General features: G+C 38.0%; 1 protein-coding gene across 1 annotated transcript in view; it reads left to right on the top strand.

Annotated features, from left to right (window-relative positions):
* Positions 1–22,195, top strand: part of igsf9a (immunoglobulin superfamily, member 9a) — a 53,837-nt gene that overhangs the window by 22,140 nt on the left and 9,502 nt on the right. The window contains exons 5-14 of the mRNA XM_044334209.1: positions 1,972–2,120; positions 3,610–3,721; positions 5,545–5,686; positions 9,722–9,867; positions 13,179–13,321; positions 14,932–15,072; positions 15,818–15,934; positions 18,944–19,094; positions 19,375–19,486; positions 21,112–21,302. Coding sequence (XP_044190144.1) covers positions 1,972–2,120; positions 3,610–3,721; positions 5,545–5,686; positions 9,722–9,867; positions 13,179–13,321; positions 14,932–15,072; positions 15,818–15,934; positions 18,944–19,094; positions 19,375–19,486; positions 21,112–21,302 — 1,404 coding nt within the window. The remainder of the gene's footprint in view (positions 1–1,971; positions 2,121–3,609; positions 3,722–5,544; positions 5,687–9,721; positions 9,868–13,178; positions 13,322–14,931; positions 15,073–15,817; positions 15,935–18,943; positions 19,095–19,374; positions 19,487–21,111; positions 21,303–22,195) is intronic.

Genomic DNA, 22,195 nt, shown 5'->3' with positions numbered 1-22,195 from the left:
AAGAGGAATGGATGCTGGAAGATTGTAGAAATAGAGCAGAGGGTCATCTGCATAGAAGGACACCCTCTGCTCTACATCATTCCTGGTAATACCAGAGATGCCTGGATGGGAGTGGAATGCAATGGAGAGAGGCTCAGTGGCAATCGCAAACAGTAAAGGGCTGAGGGAGCAAGTTTGCCAGGTATAGTGCTGTAGAGGAAAAGTCAGACTGGGTGTTGTTAGTCCTCACTGAGGCTTGGGGAGATGAATACAGTAGCTTAATCCAGGTGGAAAAAGAATTACCAAAGCCAAATTCACATAGAGTGTAGAAAAGGTACTCTTGCTCCCCATGATCGAATGCCTTCTCTGCATCTATGGAAATGAGGGCTTCTGATGTAGTGGGGGAAGAAATGTTATAAATTATATTGAAGAGTTGTCTGAGTTTTAAAAAAGAATGTTTGTTTTTAATGAATCTTGTCTGATCAGTAGATATGATTGTTGGTGATATTGCCTGCAACCGTAAAGCAAGCATCTTGGAAAGTAGTTTTACGTTCTCATTTAGTAGGCTGATTGGACAAAAAGAGGAGCAAATAAGTGGGTCTTTATCTTTTTTCAAATCAAAGAAATCGATGCCTGGTTAAGCGTTGGAGGCAGACTCAGAGATTCAAATGATTCATTGTACATGCATATTGGAACAGGGGCCAATTTATGCAAAAATGTTTCATAAAACTCTTAACAAATAGCCATCAAGACCAGGGTATTTACCAATTTGCATAGACTTAGTTGTTGTAGAGAGCTCTTCAATAGTTTCTCCAACCCAGTAGACACTTACCAAGGCTAACCAAGGTTATTCAAGTGTATTGAAAAAGCTGTCAAAATTGAAAGAGCCAGCATGATGTTCAGATGCATACAAGGAAGTGTAGAATTTTTCAAACTCATTAATTCTTTTGAGCTCTGTAGTGATACCAGATGGCGTTCTAATTCGGATAATTTGATGGGAACATAATGCTTGTCTTAGCTGATGTGCCAGGAGCTTACTAGCTTTGTAACCCTGTTCATAATAGGTATACCTAGATCTCAAGAGACATTGAGCAGCTTGATGAGAAATGAGTTTATCAAATTCTGATTGTAAAATGAGACCTTCCTTGTATACATCTTACAAGTGTGAGGTAGCATAAATATTATCAAGATTTGAAATCTGTCCAGTTAGTTCATCTAATTTTATCTTTATGCTTCCAATGTCTCCCATAGTAAAGATGCAGAGATATCTGGAGTTTTGTTTGTGTCCAAGAACAAATCTGTTTGATTATAAGAAATATTACAAAATCTTCATTTGATAGCAAGTGCGTGTTTAGGTGCCACAAAAGGCTTGGATTATCCAAATCTTTAAAAATGAATATTCATAATGAGAAGGGTGTGGTCATATATCAATATTGCATCATATGAGCATCTTACTGATGGGAGAATTCTGTCATCAATGGGAAATGTTTAGTCAAAACATGCTGTACATGTAGATACATTTTTAATGAACAACTGTGGTTAGCACTATTGTCGGTGAGAAAATGCATTGTGTTTCCTGTGACTGCTTTACAATAAAAGCCACCCTGTATTTACCAGTTGAATGCTTTTAACATGAAGCAGAGACATTATGAAATGTTCTTTTTCTATCAGCAGTAACTCAATACAGTTCTGATATGGAGTAAAGAGAGTGAAGAGTTAACAGTGAGGCTGTTATTGATCAGATCAAATTAAAAACAGTATGGCTGTCTTACATGCATACATAATTTCTTATGAATCTCTTGTGCATGTGTAGGTAGGCAAGTTTAATCTAGAGTGGGAATGGCAGACTCTGCCACTAACAATAAAAATGAATATACAAAAAGGTAATTATTACATAATGTAAATACAATGAATGGCTCTTTCTGAAAAAAAGGCTGACTAGGTTTGATATCATGAAAATCTTTGATTTAATGTTAATGTTTTGTTCTACAGCTCCACCCACCTTTACCCAAGCCCCGCCTCCTGTAGTGGAGCGTCTGGTTGGAAGTCACCTCTCTCTCGCTTGTGTTGCTAATGGCAACCCTACTCCGACCATAACCTGGCTAAAGGACGGCAGTATGATTCAAAGAATAAATTATCAGGTATGTGTGGACTGATAATACAATAATGTAATGCATTTATGTACACTTGACTGAATATATGAATTTCTCTATCCGTCTCATTTATCTATCCATCAAGGATAGACTTCTATAAATCAGTTCAGAAAACATATGCAAAAAGGTGCTCTTTTTGCATAATCATCATATTTAGACTTTCTTCAGTTTCAGAGTAATCCAGGTGGTTGTCGTCTGTACGGACTGCTAGAGGCAGGCACTTCTCATGATAAAGATGTGACAAAATGTAAACTAATAGGCTGTAGGCTAAAAACATGGAGATGTACTCAGATTTAATTTCAATACTCAGTGAGGATAAAGCTTGACTGATGTTCCACAGCTGTTATTCTTACTTTATAATCCATTATTGAAGTTTGGCACATTGAAGATCTGACTGACGAGCTGAAGTTAGGGACCATCTCAAGAGTGTATGCAAAATGGGCCAAGGGAGCTTTTCAGATTTTTGTCAGTAGCGTTTTCATTTTTTTCATAGACGCTTCAAACCAACTTTATTTTCATCTGGACCTCCTCCCACTGCATGCACAACCTCCCTTTTTTAAAAATATGCAGTGCGGGCAAATGAGCTACTATGGCCCATTTGTCTTATTTTTTATTATACATACTTCAGACCAACTTTAATTTCATCTAGGTTTTCTCCCATTATATATACAACCCCTAATTTGTAAGGAAAATCCTGCAATATGGCCCAATATATTTCTGACTTCAATTTTCAAATACAGATAATGTTTTATTATTTGATTAAAGTGAAGTATGATCTTATTTTGTTTGCAGATTAACTGGTGGTTATATGTATGAGGAGTATGAATAGTAGTAGAAAACAATTTGATGCAGAAAATGAAGCAGCCTAGATAATAAAACCTTTTCACGGCAGATGTTTAGAAATTGTCAAAGCAGGAAAAGCACAGGTGGAATGAATAACACTAATGATAAGCCAGGAGGCTCTGGTACAGTGCATACTCACTCACTGACATGGTTTACTGGGATACCTAATGCGATAGAGCCATCGTTAGTGTTATTATTTACAGCTGTGCTTTTCCTGCTTTGACAAGTCAAAATGTGTGCAGTGAAAATAGTCTATTTCTAACAACTTTTGGTATAAGTCACACCCACTTCTGGTATAAAATTGAATACAGATACGAATGCAGATATTTTTGTGACATATACAGATACAGATAGTAGCTTTGTGTTACACTCCTATCTATCACATCTATCTATTAGTTGTATTTATTTGTATTTTAAGCATCCTATAGCGCCATCCAGAGTTCATAGTGTCAAACTGAGGAAATGAAGGATGACATCTGTCTGTCATATGTATGTGTGTTTTTGTCTGTCTGTTGATCTGCCTGTGTATCTATTGCATGTATATATGTTTCTATCAGTCAATCAAAATATGTGTCTACATGTACTCTTTGCACCCATCCACCTCTCTGTTTATCTATCATATCATATTTACCAGGAAGGAGCCTTATCTCTGCGAGCAGTGAGCATGCAGTCAGCAGGACAGTACACCTGCCACGCCTCCAACTCGGAGGGAAACGTGACTTGCGTGACGAAAGTGAAGATCAAAGGTCAGTTGTCGCCTGATGGCCTGTCTATCTGTCTGTTCGCCTGCCAATTCCTTCAATCGTTCTGATGTCTGTGTGCCTGACTGGTTGTGAGCCACCATGATTTACATTTTGGTTTCTCCCTCTTGCATCATATTACAGAGTGGTAACAGCAACTCAAACTCAACTTGACTCTTATTCTGTCCCTGTGTAGATAATATTCATGTCATGATTTAAGACAAGATATTTGGGATCTGGGGCATGGCTTTATCGTGATAAAACTTAAATATGTGTTTTACTTAATTTCAAGGCTGCATTATAGAGACGTGACAGTTGTCTGAGCTTGTTAGGCTGCTGTAGCTGTGATGTGAAATGAGCAAATGTTTCTAGTATAGTTATCAAATTCACATTGTTAATTTTCTCTTGAGGTATGTGGTCAAAAAAGTATATTGTGATAGTATATTGTGATTTTCAGTATTTTCAGGTCCTAATACACCCGTGACAGATTCAGTTTTCAGGTTACAGATTAACAAATTTACAGTCCAGTTTAAGGAGAAATACATGTAGAATATGCAAATACCGTATGGAACTGCATATCATTGGATTACACCAACACACCACTGCATAATACGTTGTGGAATTTATTTTTGACTTCCTCCTGTACTCCTACTCCTACTCCTACTGCTGATTTTCTCTGGAGAACCAGCACTTTTCTGGAGTGTGGTGCATGGGGAAATATTTTGTTTTTGACACAATGTCTTCTTGAGGTTTCACTTAATTTTGGGATCTCACAGTTACATGTAGTCATATTTTGAATAACCGTGTTTGAGTAATAATCATCAGTGGCACGTAACTGCACTAATACTGTTCGGATCTAAGTCACATTATCTGAGCTTTGGCTGCATTTTTCAACAGCATTGCCACATGGATAGATTACAGTAGCCTTATAGCTGATCTGGATGAACTCAGTCTAAAAGCCCTAAGTAACCTCTAAAGTGTCACTCATGCATATATCCATCCAGCATTTTGGGTTATAAACCTGATCAGTAATGACTGCTGTAGAGATCATGTGGTTATTTATACATGAGAAATGTGGTGTGTTAAGCCTCTTTTATTAGCTCTTTGCATGTACGGCAGAGGGAAGATAGGTTGTATGTGATAATTACATCAGCACATTTGACGGCACAGTTATTTATATATATATATATATATATATATATATATATATGTATATATACACACACACACGCACACACATACATAAATGGATGACTGACACTTCATATTAGCTTCAGATAAACTTTTAAATACATTTTTGCACAGAAGGATTGTGGATTTTGTCCCCCATCACTTACACTATAAGTGCATTATGAAGGGATCTTCTAATGGTCGGTTGGAACAGGAGGAATATGGCAAGAAAAACCTATTTTCATGCTCATTGGCCATCTGACTATTGTTTTAAGACAGACTTGAAAAGTTGTGAACCCATCCTTTAAAAGACCCTACAGTAGCTTCCTCAAATCTTAAGTAACTACAGAGACACATGATTGCATATAATTACTTATTTGATTGTTTGTTATGTAAAAGATGGAGCTAAAGCAAACCTCAGTGTAGGTGAGGCCAAGATAACAAAGAAAACAAATCTAGCTAATACATTATAATATAAGTTATATACCAAAAAACAAATATATTGTACAAATATAATGAAGTCAAAGAAACCAAATAGAAATAACCTACCCACCTATAAGTAAAATAATATATAATATAACATAACATAATATTAACATAACTGGCAACAGATCAATGTATGATGTCATTATGAATTTATGTGACCTGCCTCTCTCTAGGTCCACCTGTCATTGTTGTCCCTCCCAAAAGCACCTCTCTCAACATGTCCCAGAATGCCCTTCTCCAGTGCCAGGCAGTGGCCGACCCCCCCAACATGACCTACGTGTGGCAGAAAGGTGGAGAAAACGTCTATCACATAGAGTGAGTGTGATCATTGTCCCTGAGCAAGTCCATTTTTACCCTTTGATGTTTTATGTAGTGTGTTTGAGCAGGTGGAGAACAATTCTACCTTTGTGGCTTTAATCTTTTTTAAATTCTAAACATTCTAGGTCGTGGTTGTTACATCTAATATAAATTTAACTTTGTTTCCATGGGGTTTTTCATGGGGGGCTGCAAAAGAAAGTGCTTCACAAAGAAAATAACCCCCAAAAAATCAACAAAAAGAGATAGAACACAATAGTGGAAATGTGAAATAAACAAATGACAATAATCAAGATCAGTCAGATTACCATGTGATACCAAAACAAAAAAGCAGTTTGTTTGTTTTAAAATGTTCCAGGTCTGGTCTCCTCAAGTCCTCTGGAAGGGTGTACTGAAAGTGAGATATATAGCAACTAAAATTGCAATCTTTATGTCCACAGGTGCTACAATATGCGTCTTTGTCAATTGATACTAAAATCCATTGCGTCATAGGTCTTTGTTCTGGCCCATAGAGCTACATGAAAGCCATAACCAGTGGACCAGACAAATCTAGAAGGGGCATTTCTTAAAAGCCTGTCTGACATGTACTTATGTGCCGGTCCACTGAATGATTTGATGACACATGTTGAATTTTCTTCTTAAACTGACATGGAGTAAGTGTAGCGACAAGTGCAATACCTGCTTTGCTTCAGGTCTCACACATGTGTTGCTATATTCTGAGGAGTTTGCTCTGCATAGAGAACCACGTGAGAAAACACCAAATGTTCTCATTAAATTTACAGTAATTTTAGTCCAAAACCATCCATTTTATATGTTATTACTCAATAATTTATTACACACTCAACACCTCTGCCCCTCAAGTATGAAAAAGTCAGCTATAAGGTCAATTTCTTTTCAGACTCTTCACACTGATGCTGCACTCTGTGTGAATAAATACATACCACTCCATATGCTTTTGTTATTCACAAAGACAGTGGTCTCCCCTGGGAGGGTCTTTGGTGATTCCTGCTTTGGTTGCCATAGTATGAAGGAAAACATTTAAAGGGACAGAATAATCAACTGAAATAGATCATGTTTGATTTCTTTTTACTTGTAGTTAACAGTGGCTGCACAAAACACTTTCACTGGCTGGTGCTGATCTAAGGTCCAACTATACACTGAAAGGTTTCGTTGGCAGACAAAAAAAATGGAGCTTTGCAGTAATCAGGCCTGCTAGAGAAGAAAGAATGCTTTATTCCTCCAGTATCTGCCCAGGAGAGAGAGAGCTGTACATCGGCAATATTCCTGAGATGATAAAAGGTGGATTTTTTTGCTACCTCTGATGTGAAATTCAAATTAGCATTAAAAAACACATCAAGGTTAATAGCTCGGGGCTTGACATTTTTTGCCAGGGATTTTAAGTTAAAGCACAGCTTCTCCTTCTGGATTTTTGCTCCAGTGTTTTGCATGATAACATCCATAAATTGATATAATCTCAATCTCAACCTTGTGTATTGTCAGCTCTGTAATCTTATCCCAATGGCAGCATTTAAAGGCCGAAAGACACAGGTACCAGAGTGGAGCCTTGGGGTACCCCACAAATGTGTTGGGAGATATGGACAAAAGACTCTATGACAGTATACAGTACCAGTCAAAAGTTTGGACACACTTTCTCATTCAAGTGAATGTGAAGGTGTGTAAATATCTTAATATAATCTTACATACAGCACCAGTCAAAAGTATGGATCTATACTTTTGACTGGTACTGTATGTAACTTTATATTAAGATATTTATACATATCAGGATATAGTAAGGTGGCTGAAAAATATATTGTTTTGTATATAAAGCAGGTCTGCTCATTTATTTGCAACATTGCCCACAGTAGACCAATACAACCAGTGATATTAACAGGATAGTGATCACAATGTAAACAGTATGGCAGAATTTCTAACAGCTGACAAATATATGCATATATGTCATGATATTGCCCAACCCTACCCACATGTTATATTAAAGAGAAACTTAACACAAGCTGAACATTTTGTTTTTATTTGTCGTGTTTCCGCTCTTTTACCCAGAGGGGGCCAGAAAGTGATAGTTTTCAGCTTTTGTGTTAAAGGTGATGAATGGAGTTTTCAGACAAGACTGAATTAACTTACATTCATCAGGTGGACATAAACACAATCAACATGTTCTGCAGAATAAATTCATAAAGTAATGATATATTCAGCTATGTGTCTGTCAGCCTGTTTTTGTATAAATGAATGCACACTTAATAAGGACGATATGTAGTCGTTCCCACCAAATAGACACTTCAAAACAGATAAAATGAAAGAGAGAAAAATGCCTCACTCATGTCAATTTAAAAGAAAAAAAAAGGAAATTGGCCTGAAACTGTGAAGCTCTGAATGAGCTTTTCTGTAGGAGAGGTTTAACAATTGCAGTTTTCAGCGCCAGGGAGAAGATCTGAGTGAACAGGGAATGGTTCATGATTGCCAGCACATCATCCACCAGACAATTGAACACTCTTCAAAAATGGTGGTTGGGATAGGGTCAGTTGAGCAGGTGGAGGGCTTAATTTGCATTACTTCTCCTCCTGAGCATCTCTCTATCGCACATGTGATTATTCATTACAGTTATAGCCTACTCAGGTTAATACTTAACCTGATTTTGACGAGGAGAAAGTTTCAGAGAGGCTTTTTGGGGCTGATGTATAATGCTGTTAACAGCTGAGTAGAGCACCCCAGGATTATTCTGATTATCTGTTACTAATTTGGGGAAATAAGCTCTTTTGTAATTGCATCGTTAAAAATAGTGCTCTCTCTAGAAATGTCAAAATGGACTTTCAGTTTAGTTTTTCTAGATTTTTTTCTCAGTTTAAACTTAACCCTCCTGCAGTTTTTAAAGGTTACTGTTAAATTCAGTTAATGGTGTTTTTTTGTGTGGTTTGTTTTGTTTCCTTGTGTTTTGCTGGTAAAGTGCATTTTTAGTTTATTATCAAAGCTGTTAACATAATATTCATTGGAGGAGGTGAGGTTAAATTATTACACTTAAAGCTGCATTATTTCTTTTTTTCCACTTGGGGCAGTAGAACTTCACTAAAATCTGACAAACCCAGACATAAAGTTGCTATGGCTAACATGTTAGCAAACAGTGTTAGCATATGAACACCTACAGTACACACATCAACATCAGCATTGGTTTAGAGTATTGTTTGTGTCCAACCGATCAATTTAAGTTCACTCATTTTTGCTCCATCTTGCTCCATAGCTGCTAAATGTTCCAATTTTTCACTAGCTAGTTGCTAACTTTGTCTACTGTTTGGTGCTGGACAGTGTGCAGTGTACAGTGGGTTTAGCAGAGCAGAAAACAGCTGACTGCTGCTGGTGGAAGCACTGAGACTGTACATATAGTAAATCATATCAATGAGGTAAAATTAGGCTAAAAAGCTCTGTAGAGCTGCAATTTGTGATAATTCATTTTGTGTTCATTACTACGAGCGACTCTTTCACATTAGTCATTTGATTCATTGTTAATATGAAAAATATTAGTAAGTGGAGATGAGATAACAGCAGCAATCAGTCACACATGTTGGCGTATAAAGCAGAGGGAAAGAAACAGATTAGTGATGAGCAATATCCAGGTCCGTTACAGTATATGAGTCATCTGACCTGTACAGTGATTAACCCAAATGTGTGACTGTGAGTCGTCCCACGAATACATATCATCATGATGCATATGTAACCTGTTTATGAGGTGTTACAGCCTGGTAGACAGCTCAGGTTTTCTCTGTAAATGTAAGAGTGTATAAAATGAGTGGGCACTCCTCTTCCCACTCTTAACTGAAATGAAATGAAATTTCCTTAACCTCCATCTGCACAGTGCTGAATAACTCACAGGAGAAAAAAACAAAACAAAACCCTCCTACACTGTTGATGCTCTGAGAGCCAGTTTGACTCTATTAGAATGGAACAGCTGAATTACCTCTCACTGTTATTCTGTAGTGGCTGGTTTGTTCTTTCATATTGAATAATTCCCGTGTGCTTTTTCTTAAGGTCTTTGAAGTCGCGAGTGAAGATCATGGTAGATGGAACTTTACTCATCTCCAGACTCACCCCAGAGGATTCTGGGAACTACACCTGCATGCCGACCAATGGCCTGCTGACCCCACCCACCGCCTCTGCCAACCTCACAGTGATGCGTATGTTTCTGTATAGTCTGTAGCTGTGAGTCTTCAGAGGACATTAAATATTTCTTCAGAATTTTTAACATAAGTATTACCCAACAATTAACTCTGCAATCAAAGGGATATTTTATGTACACTAAAGCATCATTTCTGAAGTATTATATAAAGTCAAATTATTATTGATATACAGCACTAGTCAAAAGTTTGGACACACTTTCTCATTCAAGTGAATGGGAAGATGTGTCCAAACTTTTGACTGGTACTGTAAATGTATAAATGCTAAATTGTTATTAAATTGAAAGGACATCTTAATCCTAGATTATTACATACACTGCTGTCTATTTAATTAGAATGGGTTAGATTAAGCTAGGTAAGTTATCCTAGTTCTAAAATGCTAAGTAATAAGAAGTGGCTTACCGGTCTGAAAAGCAGAGTTTCACTGTCCTCTGTTGTTGAAAGTTTCAGGTGTATTTAACCTCTGACCACAATGATAGGTGTGGTCAGAAGTGCTCTGCTGTGTCTGTAACCACACTCATCAGTGATGTCATAGTGTACTGACACATCCTGCAGTATAAAAACATTTTAAGCTGCTGTAAAGTTAATTTTTAATTTGAGTTAACTTTATTGCCATAACAACAAAAAGTTGTAAAAGGAACTGTAATTCAACACAGCATCTTCACAAAACTATCATATAAAGAGACATGAAAATACTCAAAGTACCATAAATAAATGCAGCAATACAATGAGCTAAAGAACAATAAGTACCTCTAATGCCATAGGTTTACTCAAAATTAAAGAAAGATATTGGAGGGCCCAGTTAGGGTAATTTTAGAAACAGTATGAACTATTTTCTCTAATACATTAATTTCAACTGTAGCCATGGTAACAAATTATATGATATGAGAAAGTTAGCACATGTTCCACAACTGTTGTGTTAAACTTGACCATGGCTTTCCTTAAAAATCCAGATTTTTTAAACTTTCGCAAGAAATATAATTGGTGAACTTTAATATTTTATTAATATTGCTTTGTCATTTAAGTTTAGCAGAGATTATAGTCCCAAAACTATATGTTTTATGTTGTATTTGCACTTCTTAAATGAAAAGTTTCCTGACTGTGAATTACAGCTACAGTGCTGCTTGAAAGTTTGTGAACCCTTTAGAATTTGCTCTATTTCTGCATAAATATGACCTAAAACATGATCAGATTTTTAAGTCCTAAAACTACATAATGGGACCCCGATTAAACAAATGAGACAAAAACATTAAACTTATTCATTTATTTATTGAGGAAAATTATCCAATCTTACATATTTGTGTGAGGCAAAAGTATGTGAACCCTTGCTTTCAGTAACCAGTGTGACCCCCTTTTGCAGTAATAAGATCAACCAAACGTTTCCGGTAACTATTTATCAGCCCTGCACATCGGCTTGGAGGAATTTTAGCTCATTCCTCCTTACAGAACAGTCTCAACTCGGGGATGTTGGTGGGCTTCTTTGCATGAACTGCCCACTTCAGGTCCTTCCACATTTCTATTAGATTAAGGTCAGAACTCTGACTCAGCAATTCTAAAAAATTAACTTTCTTCTGCTCTAACAATTCTTTGGTAGAGCAACGTTTGTGTTTAGGGTTATTGTCTTACTGCATGACCCACTTTCTGTTGAGCTTCAGTTCACAGACAGATACCTTGACATTTTCCTATAGAATTTGCTGGAACAGCTCAGAACTCATAACTCCATCAATGATTGTAAGCTGTCCTGGTTCAGAGGCAGCAAAGCAGGCCCAAACCATGATACTGCCAGCACCATGTTTCACAGATTGGATAAGGTTCTTATGCTGGAATGCAGTGTTTGCTCATCTGCAAACATAACATTTCTCATTCAAGCCGAAAAGTTCAATTTTGGTCTCATCCATTCACAGAACGGTTTTCCAATCACCTTCTGGCTTATCCACGTGGTCTTGAGCAAACCATAGACGGCAGCAAAGTTCTTTTTGGAGAGAGGTGACTTTTTTCCTTGCAACTCTGCCATGCACACCATTGATGTTCAATGTTCTCCTGAATTTTGAGCGTAGCCACTGCAAGAGAGGCCTTTAGTTTCCTAGACGTTACCCTGGGGTCCCTTGTGGCCTCCCAGACCATTATACACCTTGCTCTTGGTGTGATCTTCGTTGTTCCTCCTGAGGAGGGTAGCAATTTCTATGCTCCATTTCTACACGATCTGCCTGACAGTCAACTGGTGGAGTCCAAACTCTTTAGAAATGGTTTTGTAACCCTCTCCAGCCTGGTGAGTATCAGCAGCTCTTCATCTAAGTCCCTCAGAAATCTCCGTTCGAGCCATGACACACTTCCACAAACCTGTGTTGTGAAGCTCAGACTTTGATAGCGAAGCCCCAGATCTCTCTTTTTCTCCCAGACTCACACTTGATTGTCATCCCATTGATTAAAACACCCGACTCTAATTTCACCTTCAAATGAATAGATAATCCTAGAGGTTCATGTACTTTTGGCCATGCATCAATATGTAACTTTGGATCATTTTCCTCAATAAATAAACAAACAAGTGTAAGGTTTTATTCTCATTTGTTTAACTAATGTCTCTTTATCTAATTTTAGGACTTGTATGGAAATCTGATCACGTTTTATTAATACTGAAACAGAGCAAATTCTAAAGGGTTCACAAACTTTCAAGCAGCACTGTATATTCTCACATATAATTGACTTTGACATACGTATATATGAAAAACAAGCATATTGTGTTTGTCAACTAATCATTATTGAAAATATAAGTCTGTTTATCTGTTGTTCACAAACAGTACAAATGCAAACTAACCTTGAACACCATCAGAAAACATTAATAACTAAGATTTATTATTGTTTATTGCTAGTCAGTGTATTAATAGATGTGTTAATCCATTTTTCAGGTGACAGCAGCAGGTTCCAATCATGTGTATTGAATTTATGATTGTAGGCCTATTATCATGGATTGTACCTTTTTTAAAGGACGCATGTTTGTTGTGTACAGTAGTTGGAAATAAATGCTCCTGGATTAAATCATTAACAGTTAGAAACATAGACAAGCAGTCAAACAACAGTAAAATGTTCAGACACATTTGGTAAGCTGTTAATACAAGTAACAGCACTTGTAAAAACATGGTCACAGAAAATTGATTACAACAAAGCAATCTGTTCTCAAAATGAATCAGAAGTTATGGATCATAGCGCAGTCTCTCTGCACCAGTATGTGATTTCCTGTGGTATTTAAACACTATCTAAATTATGTTAGTTATTACAAAGCAAATGACTTTAATTTCTTTTCCTCTACTCAGACCCAGCCCAGGCTCTACAGATGCCCCAGCAAACGTATCTTCCCACAGGCATGGATGGCGTGATTAACTGCCCAGTGGCAGCTCAGCCTCCGCTGCTCCGCGTGGATTGGACGAAAGATGGAGAACCACTTGACCTGTCCTTGGTAATCAAAATAAAAATTTCCTGATGGGGGGTCAGTCACCATAACACTTCCTGACCTTTACTGTGTGCCCAAACTCAAATTTTTATCACTCATTTTGTCAAAGGTCAACACTACTCTATTTATTGATTCATGATACTGCAAACATCACAGGAAGCCAGTGGCTGAATCCATTCATTTTCTTTTAGCAGTGAAATGTCAGACACCACTGACTACAGGCATCTATGACACATCAGCCGTCAGCAGCCCATCATGCAAAAGCTTTTCTTACAATCAGCCCACTCAACTTGCCTGTTGAACAGCAGAGGAACCATTTTCTTGCTATTACATTGTGAATATGGAGTGAGACATTATGGGGTTTTTTTCAGGAATTTTAATGGGACATTTTCTGTGTCCACTGATGGAAATATTCTTTCAGTTTTTCAATTGCAAGAATATTCAGTAACATATATTCTAATGAACAGGGACGATGTGTTCAATCTTAAAAGCTTTTCAAGCAATCTCCAAGGAAGTCTTCACTGCCCCTTGCTCTCAAGTTTTTTTTCTTTTTTTCACTTCCACTTCAATCTGCTGCTCACCTCGTTTGAGGGATGGGTGTAGGAACCATTATAGATGAGGGGCAGGGAGTCTGTCCCAGGAGGTAATCAAAAAAAATTAACCCTTGTCCTCCTCACTTTTTTGGATTGGAAAACCATATTTGCATATTTTTTAAAAATAAGGGCACAGGGTGACAGCTTATAAAACCATTCCCTTTGTTTTGTGTGCAAAAGATCCACCCATTTCCTCTCCTCTTCACATGCTGAGTTGTCCCTCTGCCACCCCCAACACTTTGGTCTGAGCGATGGACATGTCGGTGGATGAGATGCACCGCAGGAAATGTGATAGATTCCTGTAGTGTGTGACACAGCGGATGGAGTCAGGCTGTTATTCAGCCAATTATTCCAATTCCACCCTGGATGTCACAAGCTTTCATACACACAGTAATACTTTCTCACAGCCCCATTCTGGGGAGGATAATAGCAGACTTCGACTTCATTAAACTGAGTGGGAACCTTTTGCGCAATCAAAGTGCAACATGAGCCTTCTGCTGTGGCTTAATGGTAAAAAAAAAAAATGAATCCAACATTTAACTGCTTTTAATGCAAATGCTTCATAACATCATTTTGAAAACTCTTCAGAGCAATTCTGTCACATGTGTCTGGATTCACCTAAGACATGATCAAGGGAATATCCAAATGATCAGGAGAAGAGAAGATCACTTTATCTTTTACATGTAGTTTAGATATAATCTTGCAAAAGCTGTGACAGCATTAATAAATAGTACACATTTTTAAAGAAGTTTGGGAATAATCTGCACAGTGGAGACTTAATTACTTAACCACTGCAGGATGGTGGCAGGCAGATATCAAAAACATTATAACTGTAAATCCTTCAAACACAACGGAGGAGCTCATATGTGGCTCTGGAGTGGTTACAGATTGTAAGACTGAGACTTTAAGCTGCACATTTTTAACTTTTTTGTCATTAATGCTATATATAATTCAAGACTGCATGTGCTAGTTTCTATTCTTTCTAGCTGTCAGAGTGGTGTGAGCATTCTGCCTTTCTTTCAGTATCCAGGATGGACTTTGACACCAGAGGGCTCTTTGTTCATGGCCACAGTCAATGATGACGCGGCAGGCATGTACATGTGTACTCCATACAACAGCTATGGCAGCATGGGTCCATCTGGCCCAACAAACGTAATTCTGCAGGTTAGTGTGTATTCAAGGCCAAGTATGCCTGCACTCAACATTGTTTTTTCTCATTGTTACCTCACTTGGTGAAGCCTCCAGTGTACATGCATGTTTCAGTGCAGTAGGAAACATCTTGCATCAAGAAGTTAAACTTTTGAAATGAATTATATATATATATATATATATATATATATATATATATATATTCATAGATTCTGGATTTTTCAGTGAGAGAGGAGGAGCAGATGTTATTTTAAGAATTTCTAACTGGATAATTCAACTTTTTTATGGAAAAATCATATTTGACACAAATTATTATTCAAAGCAGATGAATTATATATGTCTTACAACTTGTCTGGTGGGATGTACATTTCTTATACCAACACCAAATTGTTGGTCAGTCATGCACTGGAAGCGCAGAAACTGACACTTAATCTGTCCTCCTAGTTCTACAAAACTGTCTATCTACACCACTGTGCGTGTATTTTAATTAGCCACAACTGCATCTGTCACAGTGAATTAAAAAACTTAACAGAAATGACATTTTATTGACCTTTTCACTCCGATGCGTGAGCCCTCTGGCATTAATAGAAGTCAACTCAGACTCACTACAACGGCAGCACTATTGGGGAGTTAATTGTGTGGCTAATCCTTTTGTTATTAAGATAATCTTGTCCAAAGCGGCAGTAATCCAGTCTTAAAATCCATTGTTTGCATTGCTGAAATCTCCCTGATTCAGATATATTGCTTTGGCAATTCACAGGACCCCCCATCATTCAGTGTCACTCCAAAGAAACAATACAAACAGGAGGTTGGTAGAACCCTGCTCATCCCATGTCAAGGAAACGAGGACCCAACAATTAAAGTGACCTGGAGCAAGGTAAATAACCCAGTACAATTTATTTAACTGCTATGTCACTGCAAATCTTCAGACTTTTTAAGAAAAATTGGCCATGTTCCTTACAACAATGATGTAGAAGTGTACTCTAGGGTGTCAGTGCACTGTGACATCACTGTTGTGTGTGTGTGTGTGTGTGTGTGTGTCAATAAAACACTGCTTTGACACAGCTTTGGTGTTAAGTTACTCCCTATGGAGTAACTACACCCAGGCTAAAAATTCTGCTTGTATTGCTATCTACTCCTTGCTCTGTGCACAATCTGTGCAGTACATAGCTACAAAAACACAACTGTGCAATGCTAAATCATAGTTGGGCATGATCAAAAGTAAAATAGACCATACCTGGCCAGACCCAACTGTGATGTGATGAGTGTGGTCAGAAATGCAACCCCCTTAGGTCAGTGTAGCAATAGTCTGACAGACTGACTGACTGACTGATTCACTCACTGGGTACATCTCACATCTCTTAATTGCATCCACATTTCCCTCCCACTGAGGGAGGGTTATGCTAACTTTGCTCCATGCTTCCTCACGTCCTCTCTCCTCCATCCTTTGACTGTGACCTGGAAACCGATCTCCCTCCGCCATCATGGAGGATCTTCCAATCCCTTAAATGCACCTGGAGGAGATGAGGAGCGAGGAGAGAGGAAGCAAGGAACCACAGGTGTATCCTACGCAAAGGTTTTTCTGGACAGCAACACCCCTTTGATCCAATGTGTTTATTGATCATCAGGTTATCTGACAGGACAATAAACAGTCGGGCTGTTGTAGTAATACAGCAGATCAGGAAAACTGTACATTCAAATCATGAATCAATCACAAAAACACTCTTCTAACTTTATTTTTGTTCTTCATAAGCCAAAGGCTTCCCCTTTCTTCTTTTTTGTTTCAAGTATGTCTCAGCTCCTTTAGGAAAATATGATGTCACACAGCTGCGTTTCTCCTATAAAATCATCCCAAGCCTGAAATGGACAAATAAAACTTTGCTTTCCATATATTCTTTAAAAAACTTACAGCATGGAACTTTTGTCCATGGTCTTAAATGAAAACAACATTCAAGATGTCCGATGTTTTAATAAAATCTTAAAATATATAAATATTCAATGCCCAGTTGTTAAATTAAATTACAAAATGAGGCATGATACCTTCCTCCTTTAAACATGGTAGTGAATGAAACAATAGCCTGTGTCCACATCATCAAAACTAGATGATAACTTACAAACATGAACACACATCTTGTCCTGCAGCTCAGCTTGTTGAACGAGCCACCAAACAAACATTCACCAGGGAAAAGTGTACCGATAACATCAGTTAGCAGCTAGGTAGCTATTAGCTGCTCAGCTGCAGCACATTAAACAGTGTATAAACATACCTGCAGATGTCACTACGGACCCGTTAGATGCTGGTTTGATCGTTGTTCTTTAAAATCCCTGTTAGCAACACGCTGTCTATCCATGACTTGTATATACAATAGTTTGTTTACTATGTCTTAAATGAGACATTCAATTTTGCAGTTAATCCATGGTTCACATGCGTGCTGAACCGTGGGGGGCGATCCATATGGATCACGGATCAACTACATTCCGTTACACCACTACCAAACTCCCACATAAAAATGTTCTCAGCAATTATTTTCTAACATGTATAATGTGTTTAAAAAGAAATCTATGATTTTCCTTTACACAGACTTTAAACATATTCTGCAGGCTACAGCTGTTTCTATTGCTCCTTTTTGTCAGTTGTTCTTTTAGTAATTAACAGATTTAAATAGTCAGGTATTTTCCTTGCAGCTATCATAATGTAGAAATTATTAAGTAACAGTGGAAAGTGTTAATTACGCATATATGAATTTGAAGTTTAAACTTTAGAGTGTTAACTGTTACTTAATCATTTCTACATATTAATAGCTGACTTCTACATATTTGACAGTTGAGGTGCTGTGCAACATGAGTAGTTGCCATCTCCTCAAAATGATGCTGGACTGAGCGAGGATGTCACATTTGAATTAAATTCCTCCGTCCTCGCATCTCTCTCTCTCACATCCTCGCTGGGAGGAGCTAAGACGTGAGGAAGAGACGTGAGTGAGGGAAGCAAGGAGACATGTTAGCATAATGAAAAGCACCCAAGGAAACCACACGAGGAGAGAAGAAATGAGGAAATATGTTTTTAAAGAAATAAGATGTCCTTTTTTCTGAAGCGTCATATGAAGCGACATCTGTTTCTGATGACAGCAGCAGCTGATCACAGCTGGATCAGCTGTCAGTCGGCTTCAACAGCTGTAGCGACTTTTTATTGAGTTTGTGTCTGCACATATGTGCACTGTGATAATACTAATGACGGTGCACAGTTATCACTGCCAGCAGTTGTTTTCTCTCTATAGCCTGTTACCTGTTCAACAAACACCTGCACATGAATAAAAATCTGCACTCTGTATTTACACTGTGTCATGCTCAGAGGCACAGGAACATATCTACCGGAAAATGTGTTTGTATTATTTATTAATTGTTGTGTCTGTATTTATTGATATTCTCAATCAATAATCAAAAGACATCTGACAATTGAATTCATTATTTAATAGCCCAGAATATAGTTAGGGTGTCTTTTGAACTCTGGAAATTATGTATTTGGCTAAATGTTCCAGGGAAAATTGAAATGATGTAACTCATATCAAACCTGACACTCAGGAATTTTCAGCCTCACATGTGACTGAATGGAAATGAGGCTAAATGATGTAAAATATAAATGTGTTTAAAATGTGTTCCTTGCTGACACAGACTCACAGACAGGTTGTTGAATCTATTCTCAGATAAATTATGATAGTTGGACAATCTACTGAACTTTGCAATTTGAGTAAATGAGAGATATTAGAGTCATTGTGTTGGTAATTTCAAAATTAGAATGTTTTTGTCCATTCCTACTGTATATACTGCATATTCAGACAGATACAGAGAGTTCTGTTTCATGTATGAATGGTTTTGGTGTTTTTGGTAGGTCGACCTGGCTCGCCGCATATCGTACTCCATAGAACCCAACGGCTCGCTACTGCTGCAGCCTCTCACCAAGGAACACCAGGGGGCGTGGGAGTGCAGCGCTGTTAACCGTGTAGCCTCGGTGAAAGCTGGCACACAAGTCTTTGTCCTGGGTGAGTGCAAATATAAGCATCCTATCTGAGAAGACCATAACAAAAGTCAATTTTCCTATTACATGAGCTGTCCACGTTTTTATTTTTATTTCTCAAATTGTTTTATGCATACCTGTGTAAACCTCGATTACATCCAGCATAGGCCGGATACCTGTGCCTCCACTCCGCCTCCAACGGATAAATGTGGTATATCTAGAGATGGCCTCTAAACTTTACCGGTAGCAGGCAGTTGAAGTTCTGGCCGATTTCCATCAACTCCTCTCTGTTGCTTCCATTACAGGAACCACTCCCCATGCAGCTACCTCTCTGTCCGTCTCTTCAGGGGTGAAGCAGGCCAACATATCCTGGGAGGCAGGCTTTGATGGAGGATCAGCACAGACATTTTCAGTTTGGTGGGTGTAAAGCCTCCCACTTTCTTCTTGGGCTGTAACCATGGCAGCCATCGACAGCGCTGGTATTACTCTATTGATCTCTAGGATGAGGAATTCATTTATCTGTTATCACTTCTTGGCAGCTACAATAAAATATGCTGCTGCAGAGCACAGCTTTATAATGCAGTGGCCATGCTAGCTACAATAGAAGGTTACTGACAAAAGAGAGCGTAATACATTTGTTCTTGTGAGTCAGCACTTTTATATTGGCTTAGAAATCACAGCAGAATGTCTTGTGTTTAGTTAAATGTGAAGTGTCTAAGATAATGTCTGCCCGTGATATTTTGTATTAAAAGAGAGTGATGGACATGGTAAAAGAGATGTACACTGTAACTACCACACTTATAGTGTACAGGCTTGATGTCTTAAAAAGCTTTTCTTTGATTTGATACTCCAATATTTTACAATTTTCATATTTTTTTTGTCAGAGAATGCAACTGAGGAAACAGAAAAACTACAGAAAACTTCTTCTAATGCTCATCTTAATCACATTGTAACCTGGGAGTACGGAGATGAGATGAGCTATCTTAATCCCTGAGAGAGAACTGGGTCATTGCTGCAGCAAAGAGCAGCGCAGACATAAATATAAATTACATCAAAAATATAAAAATAGTTCAGCCAATCAGTATAAAAACCCTCCCGAAGTCTTAGCTACTGCTTGCCATGACAGCCTGACATGTCATGACCATACATTATGAAGGGGAGTCAAAGTGAAATTTTTTACTGCTTTTTCTGTACCGTAAGAACATTATATAATGTGAATGTTTTCTCAATGACAATTCAACTGCAGTCTTTTCTTTGCATTTAGACTGAAAATGATAGCAGATAGGCCTTATTAGCACTTTGTGACTTCCAACAAATGAAATGTTAATAATAATGCAGTGATTCGACTCTTGTGAAAGCTCTACAGGTAAATATTCACACCATATACTTGTAAAATGAATGATTAAGGAATAGAAAAAGCATCCATATATTTCATGTTTCTTTGTTAGAAAGTAAACTACTACTTTTTTTGCTTTTATAGACATGACCTGCATTATGCACCACAATAACATACATTTTCAAAGCTGAATTCAAATTACTCTTGAGTGCCTAAAAGAGGGCCTCATAATTATCACACCATAGTATTATGAGTAAAGTTCTGCCCTTTTCGATTTTCTCATAAAAAGAAAATACCAGTTCTGTTGAGTCAAAGCCATCATCTTCAAAAACAAAAGAATACCATATTAACAGATACCTTGCCAGACTGACATTAATAATTTTCAAAAGTTCCTCCAGTTTTGAATAGGTGACGAGGTCTTTTTTTAGCCTCGGGGGTCAAGTAATTTCCTCTGTATTAAATAGATATGTAAAACCTCAGCTCTGGTAGGAACATGGAAATCACCATAATTGGAGTTGCAAGCTCTCTGTGCAATTGTAGGGAGACATCAGTACTGTCTCTGCTACAAAATCTGGAGCTGATGATGAGTATGAATGATTAATGAAACCTACTTTTCTGTCATGTTTCATAAAACCAGACTCCCAGAATTCCCCGCCATTCTTTTGTTCTCACTTCTTTCTTTCTCTCGGTCTCTCTCCCTCTGTAGGGTGAAGAAGATTTCAGCGAGTGATAATGATGGGAAACAGGACTGGTTCTCTGTGCCCGTGCCCTCCTCCTCTGGCAACAGGCTGCAGATGACAGACCTGTCTCCTGCCACTGACTACCAGTTCAGCATCCTGTCTCACAATAAAATGGGCATGGGACCATTCAGTGAAATTGCCACTACAAGGACCTTGGGTCAGTAACATCTCCCAATGCCTTGTGAATCAGAATTATAATAGCTGGTTTTATGTTGGAACTGGTTGCAGGTTGGCAAAAAACTGAGTTTTTCTCTCTTTTTTTATTGTCTATGAGCAATGCACAAACATTCATATAGCAGGCTTTTCATTTTAAGCTGGTGCTGGCTGTCATTTTCGGCAGTCAAAACTTTGCAGGCAGTAGATTATATCAGTTGTTGCTAATTAAAGTTTATTACATAAGTAACTTGCCCAAACACCAAAATAAGACTTGGCTGTAGTGTGGTTAAGAGGCTTGCTGCAAGCCTGTGTCATCACTAACACCACCTTATGATCATGGGTGGTTTTTGAGTTCAAGTAGCCTTATCTGTTACCTAAGTACTGTGTGGTCACCTTCCCAACACAAACCCTCAGGAATTAATAACTTTGGTTATTCTTTAACTTTTCATCTAGCTCCATAATCGGGTCAAAATTTGGTTTATGACCAAACACCTGCATAACTAATGACCTTCCCATCAGCCTCAGCTGCACTTTGTAGTCGCTGCTAATCTGCAAAACTAACCTGCAAATGATCAGCATGTCAGCATTGTCAGAGCATGTTGCATGCATTTACATCAAAGCGCTGCCGTGCCTAATTGCAGAACCGCTAGTGTGTCTGTAGACTCCTAGTCTTGTTGTACTTGTTATTTAGAAGTGAGTGGTATCTTCAGATGTGCTGCAGCTGTTCTCTTTTTCTTAGCGGGATCTAAAGTACATTTGGGTTTGTTTAGTCCTCTGCCCTAGCCTGTGGCAGGCCAGGACAATGAAACAATCTAGCTGATCATGACAAATTCAGTAGTTGGGCTCTCCCAATTAAATTTTCATGCATAATCAATCATCATCAGTATTTCCAGC

The sequence above is a fragment of the Thunnus albacares genome, chromosome 18, assembly GCF_914725855.1.
Source record: "Thunnus albacares chromosome 18, fThuAlb1.1, whole genome shotgun sequence".
Classification (NCBI taxonomy): Eukaryota; Metazoa; Chordata; class Actinopteri; order Scombriformes; family Scombridae; genus Thunnus; species Thunnus albacares.
The sequence above is the reverse complement of the archived record's forward strand: the minus strand, read 5'-3'. Positions and strand labels throughout refer to the sequence as shown.